Source organism: Apodemus sylvaticus, chromosome 9 (assembly GCF_947179515.1).
Source record: "Apodemus sylvaticus chromosome 9, mApoSyl1.1, whole genome shotgun sequence".
Lineage (NCBI taxonomy): Eukaryota > Metazoa > Chordata > Mammalia > Rodentia > Muridae > Apodemus > Apodemus sylvaticus.
Genome location: NC_067480.1, coordinates 113,785,701 through 113,799,541, shown reverse-complemented (window position 1 = coordinate 113,799,541; position 13,841 = coordinate 113,785,701). Strand labels below are relative to the sequence as shown.

Here is a 13,841-nt window from a genome sequence, read left to right as displayed (position 1 = left end):
TAGCTGCAGTAATGGGTTCTGGAGAAGCAGCGACACCCCACTGGGTCACCTTGGTATCTTAAAGTGAGGAGTTGGTTTGGGGATGTACTCTATTTTACTGATGGGGAAACTGAAGCATACAGCAGTTATATATTTTGTTCTGGCCTAGAATGGCAGTGACTCTGTGTTGCATCATGTAGGGTCCAAAAAGTTCCTATGACATGTTTTAGCTTTTAGGTAGGATTGTTTTAAAATGACAATAAAATATAATGTATAAATTAAATTTACCATTTTAGCTGTGTTTTTATGTGTTGAGATCTATTCCAGCTTATGTTTTAACTATTTCTGAATATATGATTCAGCATTGCTGTGTATTTTCACATGATTTTATATCTAGTCCCCAGGATATTTTTATGTTCCCTAACTGATATTGTGAACCTGTTTAATACCTCCCCCAGCCCTCTCTCCAGTTTCAGGAAATTGTGCTTTCTATTGTGTGAATATGATCATAGAAAGAACTTCCTTTTCATGTATTCACACAATGTGTGTGTGTGTGTGTGTGTGTGTGTGTATTTGCCTAGCTTATTAGCTTGTTAACTTAGGTTCATCCACATTGTAGCATTAGAATTTCCTTCTTCAGTCTAAGTGATATTCCACTGTGTTTATCACATTGTTTGTTCATTCATTCATCAGGTCATAAATACTCTGGTTGCTTCCACTTTTATACTGTTGAATATGATGCTGCATGAGCATTTTTGCTTTCAATTATCTTTTTATTAATTATTTGAGAATTTCATGATGCATGCAATGTATTTGATCATGCCTACCTCCCACTCCTCCCCATAATTCTTTTTCCTTTTAATACAATTTTATTTATTTTGACAATTATGTATATAGTCTGGTATGTGTATGAAGGTCATACACATACTTTTGGGGAACCAGTCTTCTCTCTAGCTTGTTTTAAAGTTCTCTTGTTGTTTCTCTTGCTGTGTTGTGTACTTCAGGTTAGCTGGCCCTTGAGTTTTCTCAACACCTCTGCACAGTGCTGGGGTTATAGCCGTGTGCCACCCCACCTTTTAAAGTAGGTTCCAGGGAGTGTTTGTGGCAAGCACTTTTACCTCCTGAGTCATCTCTCAGGTCCAGTTCTTTGGGCTGTATACTCAGAATTAGAATACTATGTTTTGAATTTTTAAGGAACTCTCATTTTTTTTTCCCCGCAGCAGCTGAATTGTGTTCTTCCCACCACTGAGACTTAGTATTAGTAGTCACCCCACGATTTAGTATGTGTCAGGGGAACATTGTTAGCTTGATCTTTAGGAACAACTGTTCACATAGGGTCTCTCCATATTGATGACCACCCCTGTGGAAAATGAGCCTAGAGTGCCTACTCCATTAGGGCACAGCCCATGGAGGGGCCAACTAGTGGAATGAGGAACAGGTGCAAATTGTGCCTCTGGGTACTTGGTTTAAAGGCGCTCATCCTAGACCCCTCCCCACATTCTGCCCCTCTTTGCCCCTATGAACTCAAAATGAAAAGACTAATTTAACCATTCAAAATGTAAGGCTTTATTCTAAATTTTCTCTAAATCTACAAATAGAAAAGTAAGTGCTTAGTGTGTGAAAGGTAGAGTGGGAAATACAAAGAGGATGGTCACAATGCTAGCAATTTACATGTAGAGAAGTGTTTTCCCATCTTGAAAAGGCCCAGTTCATTTCTGCATTTAGACAGATCTCTGTTTTGGCCCTCAAAAAAAGTGTTGTAATTTCTTTCCTGTAGATGTCTGCTTTTTTTGTTTGTTTGTTTGTTTTGTTTTGTTTTGTTTGTTTGTATTTTATTTTCCCAGTGAATCATTGCTTTCCCTCTAAAAATCCAGTAGCAATTCTGATGCATTTTCAACAGCAAGCAGCACCATTAGCCTCAAGGCCTAATACATTAAAAAAAAAGTTCTCCTCCTCTTTTGTGCTCATTCTTCCTATATTTATATTTTCCCATGTTATTCTTAAATAACGTGTTGATATTGATCTGAATGTTTCCGGACTGTTTCAGTATCAGGGCGCCTTTAGATCAATGAGGGTCAGTCAAATTGATTTTTCCTCGTGACTAGTGCTCTCCTCCCAACCCCTACTTTCTTTGCCTCTATATTTTATAGCTGATCTTTGAAACCCTGTCTGTAGTGGGATGGTGATGCAGGTGGGAACTGTTTGTAGTACATTGGAGCTTGTCTCCATTTTCTGCGTCCGTGACCTGACAGACAGGTTGGACCCCCAGGCACTGCCTTCTACTGCTGACTCTTTAGTTTGTACCCTAGTATGAGTTCACTTGAGCTTTTCGGGCCCCAGAGAAGTAGGGAGAACAATGCTTTAATAACTTCTCCCACAGAACTTGGCTGATGCTGGGGGATTGAGGAGAATTTTTTTTTCCTTTCTTGTTCTCTTTTTAACAATTCCAGTTTCATAAGTAAATCTAAGGAGATCTTTAGTAGCATCAGGGGAGGTATATTTCCATTCTTTGAGAGATAATATTGCCTCATGTCCTAGGATTATCCTACAACTAGCAAAAGCCAGAGAAACAGTGTGGTTGCATTTTCTGAACCACCTAGATCTGTATTTGAGGCACCTGGGATAGGGTGAAGGAGAGTTTATATTCCTTATCACTTAATACTTGTCTCTTGATATTTGCAAAATTGACTATTTGTTGTTTGTTTTAGACTGAGTCTCACCGTGTAACCCCAAAACTTGCTACATAGCATGGCTGTCCACAAATTCATGATCCTATTGTCTCAGTTTCCTAAGCACTACGATTTTAGGTATGGACCACCACACCTGATTCTTCACAGTAGTTTTGCTTTTTGGAGATGAAAAGTTGTTAGATGTATTTCTGTTTCTTCCTACTGTCTTCACCAAGTTTGATGACATTCTCTAAACATTCAGGTATAAAGACTTGGTATGTGTATGTGTTAAGAGGAGATTCCGCAGACTAGAATTTTGAGTATGACACAGAATGGACATGTCCCTAAGACCCATGTATGTCCTGTTGGCAGATGGCAGGAATGATGTGTCTTTGTGGCCGTGATATGCAGATAGAATGAAGCTCAGTTCCAGATCTAGGAATTAGTCACATAACTGTTATTAAGGCTCATTTCCAGCAAGCTTTTCTCTGAGGGCTTGTTACTGCTGAGCTCAAAGTTAAATTGGATAGAAGCTAAGTTCCCAGAGTTAAGGGCAGTTTGCAGCTTGGTTAGAAAGGTTCTGGGCTTATAGAAAACTTACATTACTTCTGAGATTTAGTTTTAGTTCACAATGTCAATATTCAGGTAACCCAGGACACTTGGACAGTCTGTTCCCCTTCTAGACAGCCCAGTTGCCCTCCCTGTAGGTGTCCGCATGGGTCACCCAGGTAGCCTTCTTTGCATTCTGTATCTCTAAACTACATTTAAGCACTTTTAATGTGCTGATGGTCTTCTGAGATTTGCCATCTTTCTATATGGAGGAAAGCTTTCCATGCAGAGTACATCTCATTCATTTGATGATTGCACAGAAATCAGGTGGATGTACAACCTATTGCATCGTCATTTAAATGGAAAGAAGCCTTTGCATGAGTGGAGCTTGAGAGTTCTGTTCCTGTAAACTGGTTCTTACAGCATCCAAGATTAGCAATGGATCTGTAGCTTAAAGCCTGTCTCAGGGGTTCCAAGGTCTACTGTTTTAAAGTTCTTGCTGCTATCTGTACTAATTAGGGTTCTTTATAGGAATACCCCCTCACTATAATTATAAAAACAATGTCTTAGATTAGCTTACTCACTCAATACTCTGGAAATAGCAACAGCTGCATCACCCCAGAGAAGACCAAGAAGAATGGTGTTTGCTTAGTTCTTGAGGCTACTGCCTTAGCAATCCCAGTCTGATGCCCAGTGGAGAACCACTGGTCCTCAGCTCACATTGGCAGGCAGGAAATGTTCATTCTAATATCTGAGAAGAAATCAACAGCATTACAAAGTAAATTAGTTGCAAGAGGCAAGGCCAACTGAACAAAACGCAAATGATTTCTTTTTCCATAACCTCTTTACCTAGGTTGCTACCTAAAGGTGTCACCCATATTTGGGGTGGGTCTTTCCATACTAGCCAGAGGTAATTATGATGATTCCTTAATTGATACTCTGCTCAGAGTAGGACTTTTGGAAGTTGATGTTTAAAAGCAATGGTCACACCAGGTTTATTCTTTGATAATGTAATTTACATTATATGCAGGTAGTTTGGACGAGGACCTGTCTTCCCTGTGCAGATGATGGCTGTACAGTGGAACAGAAAAAGGACCCAAAGAGAAGATCTGTCAGTCAGATGTGATCTGGGACCTCCAGAGGCAGGGCAAGAAAGGTTTGGTGGACTTTTGTGAAGAGAGTATTCGGTATGTGATACCCTGGAGATCAGGCCAGAGAAGTGGTGGTAGAACCTTATTACAGATGCTCAGGAATAGGGGATATAGGAGTTCTGGGATTCACCCGTGTGGTAAGAAATCTCCCACATAGTCTAGAGTATTTGAACACTTCATCTTCATTAAGAGGTTCTGTTTGGGAAATTTAGGTGGTGTAACCTTGTTAGAGGAAGTGTATCACTGCAAAGGCATGTGGTAGTTGTCTTTGCTTTCTCTGCTTGGTGCATATAGTGTGGCTGTTCACTCTTGGTACTCAGTTCTGATCACATGCTTGCCTCCGCTCCACCTGATGGACTCTTATCCTGCGGGACCTGTAATCCCAAATAAACCTTTAGTTCTAGACGTTGGCATGGTGTGTTGTTACAGCAACAGAAAATTAATCTGAGTTTGGAGGGAACATTGGACCACAACAGTCATGCAGGACTTGGCTGTGCTGAGTGTAGAGCAGTGGCTTAACATAATCAGCAGCCTTAGATCATGCATAGTCTAGCACTCGGGAATGGTGCAGAGTGAGCTGGCCTCAGCATCTCTCTGCCTTCCATTAGAAAGACCCATCTGTGTTGAGATACAGATCATTTGAGGATGGGATGTACAACTATGATGGAAGAAATCAGAAGGTACGCTTAGGGAGTACTGCTCCCTAATAGGGAGGCTGCTATTACAGTGATAGTTAAATTACAGCATGAGTTTTGAAAGGAAATTCAAACCAGTAGGAGTTCACGATGTAAGCCTAGGGGGGTATAAGCCACTGATAATGTTTTGTAACTGGGATTCAGGACTTATGAGCAGGGGCTGACTAGAGGTTGGGACCTACAGGGCCAGGCTAGAGACACAGGGAAGTCTGATAAGTCTTTTGTTGTGCACATAGAACATACCAGTCACAGCTTTCAGTCACCATTGTCACGAGGTAACCTATTTGCACATACACACAGACCTGTAAGGACAGAGGAGGCTGTAGTTAAAGTGTGGGCAGCCCTGATCAGTGAGGTTCCTGTTGCCTGGTCTTTAGTACCTCAACTCCATCTGTAGAAATAGAAAAGGGAAGCTTTTGTGTTTCTGCAAATCTCCGCCCCTTCTCGATTTGAGGGATGAAAACCAGCATTTTGAACCTTCTGGCTAGTTCAAACCTGTTGCTCTTACTTGTTGAATGTTCTCTTCTCCTGGGGGAGAGGGTTTTAATTGGGACACTAGAGCTAATCCATGGTTTTAATTACATGCTTACCACCATACAGTCTTTGCCTTGTTGGGCTTTTGAAGCTATGCAAAGCCCATCTTCCCAGGAGCAGCTGATGTTTCATGGTGGTGGGGAAGTAATGCAGTTAGGTTGTCAGGAACCTCATTCACTGGGTGGTTGTGATCTCAGATCTGTGTCTTGTTCCCTCCTGTATCTAAGAAGAGTCTGCCTGTGTGAATTGGTTGCTTTTGATGAGGGAGGTGGGCTGGTTGTAATGCAGCTCGTACTTGCTTCTGATTCAGGCAGTTTCACCATTTTAACTACCATTATATTGTATCATGGCCTTTGTGGGTTGGAAATTCATGTCTGGAGCTTTGGTCAGATTAAATCAGAAAGTCACTGGGAAGACTTACCAGCACATGGCTTCTTGGCAAACGCTGGAATGACACACTCAGCACTGGCTATCAATGTGTCCACCTACTCCCTGTCCAGCCTTCTTCCATGATGATTCGGCCCCCACACTGACTATCCTAGCAGCTGGAGCAGCACCAGGCTATCTGTGCCCAGCTTCAGAAGTCACTTCTGTTCTCCTTGTAGTCAAAGCAGCACAAAGCTTATGTAGTTCAGCGATGGGGCACAGAGCTACAGACTGTTGGGACAAGTGTTATAAATGCAGTGTTGAAGTCTATGATGGTTTGAATGAGAATGACTTCGGTTGAACTGTGAAGGATTAGGAGATGTGGCCTTGTTGGTGCAGTGTGGCATGGTGGTGGGCTTTGAGGGTTTTTTTTTTTTTCTTTTTTTTTTTTTTTTGAGCTAAAAACAAATTTTTTACAAATTAAAACAAATTTTAATTTCACTGTTAACAACTCCTTAAGAAATATAGAACGAATAGCCCTATTTGCAATAAAAGTCATGTTTTAAACATTCAGAGCTAACTTCATCTCACCAATGAGAAGAAAATGACTTTTACTTAACACAGTACTAGCCATAGCCAGAATGATTAAATAACAAAAGTAATTAAAAGATACTCAAAATGGAAAAGAAATTTAAAATGACTGTTTGCAGATAGTATAAACTTACATATAATAATTCCCCAAAGCTCTACCAAAAAACATTAAAATGTATCTAAGAATCTAGTTCTTTTACAACATAAAGTCAAAATATAACAATCAAAGCAGTCTTTCTAAATAATGATTCATCCTATTCATGATAACAAGATATCTAGATTATCCTTATGTTTTTGCATCTTTTATTCATTTCATTAATGTTTTATAGTTTTCAAATGTAAACCATCTTGATTTTATGTTTTACTTTTTTATTTTGATAAATGAGATTATTTTCTTGATTTTGTTTGTGGGGCTTTGAGGTTTTAACTCACATCTTCCTCACTCTGCTTATGGGTTGGATCCTAGCTTCTAGCCACTGCTGCAGCACAGTGCCTGCTGCCACGCTCCCTGTCATGATGGTCTATAGACTAACCCTCTAAAACTGTAAGCTCCCCCGCCCCCAGCCTTCAAATGCTTTCTTCTGTAAGTTGCTGTGGTGGTTTGAATGAGAATGGACCCCCATAGGCTCATATAGAACTCTTTGAAAGGATTAGAAGGATTAGGAAGGTGTGGCCTTGTTAGAGGTGTGTCACTGAGGCCAGGGTTTTAATGTTTCAAAAGTCCATGCCTAGCCCATTCTTTCTCCTTCTCTCTGCTTGATGAAGATCAAAATGTAAGTCAGCTACTGCTCTAGCACCATGCTCCCCTTTAGGTTAATGGCAGTCTGAAACACTTGTCATATGGCATCAGAGTTAGGGGTTAGCTTCAAGGACATTTAGGAGTGAGCATAGTGCCATTGTTCCCTGCAGATAGTTTTTAAGTGAACATAAATAAGATGTGCATGGTAGCTTATACCAATAATCTTAACATTCAAGAATTTGAGATAGGCAGATTACCACAGGTTCTAGTTGACTTAGGCTACATAATAAGACCCAGTTTCAAAAACACAATTCAGGTAGAAATTGGTAGTGCACACCTTTAGTCCAGAAATAAGTGGATCTGTGAGTCCAGGGCCAGCTGGCATTACAGAGCAAATTCTAGGCCTGTGAGGTCTGAATAAAGAGGTTGAATGAACAAAACAAAAACAAAAGCAAAAACAAAAACAAAAACCAGAAGTTTTAAAAATGCTTCATTTAGTTTATCTAATTTTAATTTTTCAGATTTCTTACTTTCTTCCCACTTTCGTGTGCCAGTTGACTTTTTTCCCCTACAATTTCCCTCCTCTTCTGCTTGGGAAGATTTCATATCTGTTTGGTGTCCTTTATCTAAAATAACTGGGGCCAGAAGAGTTTTTTTTTTTTTTTTTTTTTTTTTTTTTTTTTTTAAGGAGGAATATCTGCATGTCCTTGAATTGTCTTAGGAAGGGAACTGACTCTAAACACAGTGTTCATTTGTTTCTTACATGTGCAGTCTGAAGATAATTTTATATAATATTCTAAATAATTTTTAGCATGAAACTGACTTTCATGGTATGAAATTTCCTGATTATAGTTACATCATGCCAAGTTTCGATGTTTTGCATTTAGACACATTTCAGATATCAGATTTTGAATTAGGGATTCTCCAGATTTTTATATGTTTAGATCATGTATGGTAAGATATCATTGCTGGGTCAGGACTAATTCTGTGCAGTTACTAGAGGCAACTGCACCGGCACCTGGTTGATGTCAGGTGCGTATGACCAGAGAGGATGAGAGCTGAAGGGAGAAGGGAATGTAGCCCAGTGGGCTTCTTTGGGCTCTGGCTGCATCAACATCGTGCATAGAGAGAGCTTGGATTGAACTCTGGGTCTTTAAGGCATGCGATTCTTTTACCTCCCTTCCTCCCTCTCTTTTTTTTAAAGGAATAAATCTTTCTTAAACAGAATGTTAAGGACAAAATGTTTTTCATGAATTCCAAATGCCAGAGCTACACCAGTACTCGGAAATCTTATTTTTTACTTTTTATAATTTTCATTTTTCTGAAAACAGTATATGTTTTATTGTCTTTGTGAACGCTATTTTTTTTAGTGAACTTTGAATAGCATTTAAAAATTAAAATTTGATCAGTTGGAATCCCTGAATCTTGTAGATTTAAATACTGATTCTTTCTCCTTTCTCTTGCAGCTGTTTGGGGCAACTTTGTTAACATGAGGTAATTGTTTTTAATTGCTTGGGCATTATGGTTGGGTTTTATACACTCATTTGTAACTCAGTTGGATGGTGGGTTAATTGAGTATTTTTTTGATGAAGCTGTTATGCTGTTTACACATCTGTGTATTTCATGTCTTTTGTGAGTGTTCTCAAGAAATACAACTAATTTTAGAGTTTATCTCAGCGAAGTTAAGATGGGAAGGATGGTTGCTCACTGTTGGCTGCCTCCAGCCGCCTCCGTGCCGTGCATGTACACAGTTGACCCTCACTTTTACTGCTCGAGTGTCAAGTGCATTCTGCGTGGCTTGAATGGGACATAGGGTCTTTTGCACAACTCTTTTAGAAGGAAAATGTCTTAGAAAAATCATGGTTGCCTTTTTGCCTCAGCAATAGGTTGAGTCTTCCTTATCTCCAAAATTCTTGGACCCAGAGGTGTTTGGATTTTAAAGGGGTTTTGTTTATTTTTTTTCATATTTTGGAATATTTTGCTGGTAAAATGAAATTGTGTGGGCTAGGACCCATGTCTAAACACAGGGTTCACTTGTGTTTCTTATACATAAATAGCTTGAAGGTGACTTTATAGATAGTTTTGGTGAGCCTGTGTTTTGGCTGGACTTGTCACTTGTTGTGAACTGTGGAATTTTCCAGTTGGTACTTACTGTGTTTCAGCTTTCAGGGTATTTTGGGATGTTTGGATTTTCAGGTGTGGGGTGTTTGTTCTATACTAGATGTGGTTGTCTAGACCTTCCTTTCTGGGGTTAAAGCTTGTGGTACCCTCTAGGTTGAGTGTACATGTTTTTTTTTGTTTGTTTGTTTGTTTCTGTTTTGTTTTATTTGTTTTGGGGACATAGTATTAAAATGAAGTACAGGCTACTTTTGAACGTACAGTGTAGCCCAGATTGCCTTAAGTCTACCATACTCTGGGCTTAGCTTCCTAAGTGCCAGGATTAGAGCCAGTCATTATTGAACTGGCTTTAATTAATTTCTTTCTTTCTTTCTTTCTTTCTTTCTTTCTTTCTTTCTTTCTTTCTTTCTTTCTTTCTTTCTTTCTTTCTCTCTCTCTCTCTCTCTCTCTCTTTCTTTCCTTCTTTCTTTCTTTCTTTCTTTCTTTCTTTCTTTCTTTCTTTCTTTCTTTCTTTCTTTCTTTCTTTCTTTCTTTAATAAGCAGGGGGGATACTTGTAAAGATCCAAGGCCCAAGTAAGAATTCTTGTGTACCAAATTAAAAAATAACACTTAAATGTGCTGAAGAGTAGTAAGCATTCATTGTATAAGCAGATTTGCCACTATAGAACAGTTTTCTGTTTAAAGAAACACTTGTTCCACTTTTTTATCTCCTAATCAGGATATGGAACAGTAGCTGTTTGTGATAGGGCGGTTGGCTTTGAGATCTTCAAGCTTCTCACAAGAAACAAGCTGGCCTCCTCAACCCCTAGCAGCCTCTTCTTGTGGAACTGGTTTTGTAAGGGGGGTGGAGCTATGTTGGTCATTCCCAGTGCCAGTGTGTGTCCCCTAACACAGATGGCTGTGTGTGGAGAGGTAGGGTGCTCAGGTCTCTTTTAGAGGTACTGTTTTAACTTGGAGTAACTCCATTTTGTGTTAAATCCCTGAGAAAGCCTAGTAGACAAACACAGACTCCTATAGATATTCTACACGTTCATCATAAAATTTCTTGTTGGATATAACATGGATGAGGTTATTTAGTTTAGTAGAAACAATCTAAACAAGTAAAATGTAACAAGAAACAATGTAAACAAGTAAAACCACTTGTTTATAGACCTGTGAGGAGATTACTTTACACTGTCTCATTGGTGACCAGTACTTGAGAAAGATGGGCAGAGAGTCTGTAAGTAGGATTTGTTTTGGGCTAACATCTTGAAGGCACAACGTCTTTCAATTGATCTCAGTTCTGTAGCTTTCTGCTCAACAGGTCTATCCAGGAAAACGGTGAACTAAAGATTGAAAGCAAGATTGAAGAGGTTAGTCTATATTCTACTTTGCTTCCATTTCATTTGTGTGTCTGTCAATCTCCCTTCCTTTCTGATACTATTTAGTGCTTCTGAGATTCAAACAACATTCTGTTCTGCAAGGGGACTTTCTGTTTGTTTATAGACCTATTAAAATTTGTCTTGCTTACGCCACACGACCCTTCAGTGTTAAGCTAGGACAAAAGTAGTGGAAAGCCTGTTTCCTTTAAAATTGATTTTGTTCTTGTTACAGATTGTTGAACCATTAAGAGAGAAAATCAGAGATTTGGAAAAAAGGTATGCACATATTTTTTTTTGTTGTTGTTTTGCTTTTAAAAAATGTCTTAGATGTATGACAGGAAATAGACATTCTAAACAGGTTGTTTAGAATGTTTCTCTAAGTTAAGTTCATTATATAAGAAAGATACATATGAACTTAGAGGACATAAAAAATTCTCAAGAGAGATCTTTTCCTTCTGTAAGAAGCTAACTTCTTAATGTTTGAACGCAGTGGTGGTTTTTTAGAGGCAGGGTCTGTGTTTGTTGCTCAGATTCACCTGGAGCTCATTATGTCCTTAGTTTCCTGGAGTTCACAGTCCTCCTGCCTTAATCTTCTGCATGTCAGAATTTACAAACATGTACTACCATACAAGGTCCTGGTTGTGATGTTTTAAAACTTTTAAAAACCCTTTATTATTAAGGACTGTTTCCTAAGAAAGCAATAGATTTCCTTTAGGAAAGTAAAAGGTAAATTTTGTTTGTTTGCTACTTGTTTGAAGTTGACTTTTACTGTGATTTTGCTGAAGTCTAATGAGATCATAAGTTTAAAAAAAAAAAATCCTTCTAAAATTAGGCCTGGGAGATACTTCAGTGGAAAGTGCTTACCCTGTAAGAATGAGGGCTGGAGTTAGAAACCCCCAAACCCACATGAAAATCCTGTACATGTGCAGCTTCTGCAATGCTGGTGAGACAGTTGAGTTGACTCTCCTGCCCAATTCTTTGGATTTTTGTAGAATACTTTTTCCTCATGATTAGCCTATGAGAAGCCACACCTTTGGTAATGCACTGAGTCCCATTAGTGATTCCTGCTGGAATGTTGACTGATCTTGTACAATTAACCATAGGTGCTGTGAGTTCAGCAGTGGTCATGTTATGTCTCCAAAGCAGCATTCCTCCTCCTCCTCCTCCTCCTCCTCCTCCTCCTCCTCCTCCTCCTCCTCCTCCTCCTCCGTCTCTTAGAGTCTTCCTACCACTTCTTCACTTCTGATGATCCTTGGGGTATGACAGGGTTTCGCAGTTAAGGCTGAGTACTAAACAGTCAGTTGTTCTCAGCACTTGGGCAGCTTCTGAGTGTGCATTAACTGTTACCAACTTGGAAGAGAGGTGACTCTGGATAAGCTCTAATGTACAGAATTTAGAAAAAGGAAGAGCTTATTTGGGTTTATGGTTCCAGAGATATTAATCCATGATGGCAACAAATGACAGACATAGGAGTAAGAACAGAAGCTGAGAACTTATTATAAACTTCAGTCGGGAGGCAGAGAGAGGCAGGCAGGGAGGGAGGGAGGAAGGAAGGGGGTGAGAGAGAATTAGAAATGGTATGTCTTTTAACTCTCAGACATACCTACTCCAGCAAGGCCATACCACCTAAACTTCCACAAACAGCACCAACAACTGGGAACCAAGAATTAACATGCAGGACATTTCTCATTCAAAGTATCATAGTCCATTCTTTGGCCTCCATAATGCAAAATGCATTTTGTCAAACTTTAAAGGTCCCTGTAGTCTTTTACAGTTACAACACTGTTAAAAGGGCCACAATTTCTTCTGAGATTCCATGTAGTATCTTAATTGCAACCTTCTGTAAAATCAAAAAAATAAATTATATATCTCTAACATATAATGGCACAGAAGATACATTACTATTTTAAAATGGATGAAGGCATAGCGAGAAAATGCTGGAGTAAGCATCAGGGCAAAGCATCTGTAGTTCCATGTCTGAACTGTGGGACTTTAATTTTAAAGGGTTTAGATGGCTCTACCCCTCCAACTTTTTGGGCTGGTTCAACTTTTTGTATTCCACTTTCCTTGGCAGGTACCTCATGGCTCTGGCATCTCCAACATCTTGTGGTTTCCAATACAACCCAAACTTTACTCTGTCTTGTCGCAGTTCTCTGGAACTGCGGTGGATGATTCGATAATTACATTTTTGTATAATCTTACATTTTTGGTGCTTCTAAGGACAGTACAGTACAGAAAACATTGTCAAGTTTAGTTGCCCCTTAGGATGGACCCTGGCCCTCTGGAACCACATTAACATCAGCATTTTTTATTGCAGTTGCCTTTCAGAAACAGAAAACACCTTATGTTTTTTCTTTTTTTGAAGTTAGGAGCTTAGCTAGGTGAGATCTTACCCTGAGTACACCCTTCCCATTCATTGTTCCAGTTCCGATCAAACTTCTCCAATGAGGTGCTAGTCTTTTTAACAATTGCAGCCTCTTTTCCACCAAGTTTTGGCTGTACCATTCTAAGATTCTCAGTGTCACTTTTCTCTGAAACCAAACAGTTTGTAGTTTTTCTTCCCTGTTTACTCTTTTTTATTGAAGACCTGCATAAGACTGACTGCTAATAACCATGCTGCAAGATCGATAATAGGGCTGTCTTGAAATTTCCTTTCCCAATAAAATAAGCACTTTTAAGTTTACCATGGTCAAATTCTTAGGACAAGGACAGAAAGCTGTCACATTCTTTGCCACAGTATCACAGAACAGTCTTTAACCCAGTTGCTAATAGAAGCATCCTCAGAAGCATCTTGAGCTAAGCCTCGCTGTCTGCATGAGTCTCAGCATTGCTGTCTTCCAAGTGCCTCCTATAATGGGCTTATTTTTGTGTAGGGTGAGTTAATCTGGTTTTATTCTTCGTCATGTAGAAAGTCTATTTGTTGAAGATGCTCTCTTTTCTCTGGTGTGCATTTTTTGGCACCTTTATTAAAAATCAGGTGGCTGTACTTTTATGGCCTTGTATCAAAGTCCTTGGTTCTATTCAGTTGCTCTGTGTGTCTGTTTTTGTGCCAGAATCATGCTGTTTTTATTACTATGGCTCTGTAGAAA

General features: G+C 39.4%; 1 protein-coding gene across 7 annotated transcripts in view; it reads left to right on the top strand.

The window, feature by feature from the left end:
- Positions 1–13,841, top strand: part of Uxs1 (UDP-glucuronate decarboxylase 1) — an 89,157-nt gene that overhangs the window by 10,019 nt on the left and 65,297 nt on the right. For 3 of the 7 annotated variants that reach the window (XM_052193291.1, XM_052193288.1, XM_052193289.1), the window contains exons 2-4: positions 8,740–8,767; positions 10,695–10,743; positions 10,985–11,028. The exons of 1 other annotated variant lie outside the window; for it this stretch is intronic. In XM_052193291.1, coding sequence (XP_052049251.1) covers positions 8,740–8,767; positions 10,695–10,743; positions 10,985–11,028 — 121 coding nt within the window. Of the gene's footprint in view, positions 1–8,739; positions 8,768–10,679; positions 10,744–10,984; positions 11,029–13,841 lie in introns of all 7 variants that reach the window. 3 more of the 7 variants (XM_052193290.1, XM_052193287.1, XM_052193292.1) reach the window with 1 other exon arrangement.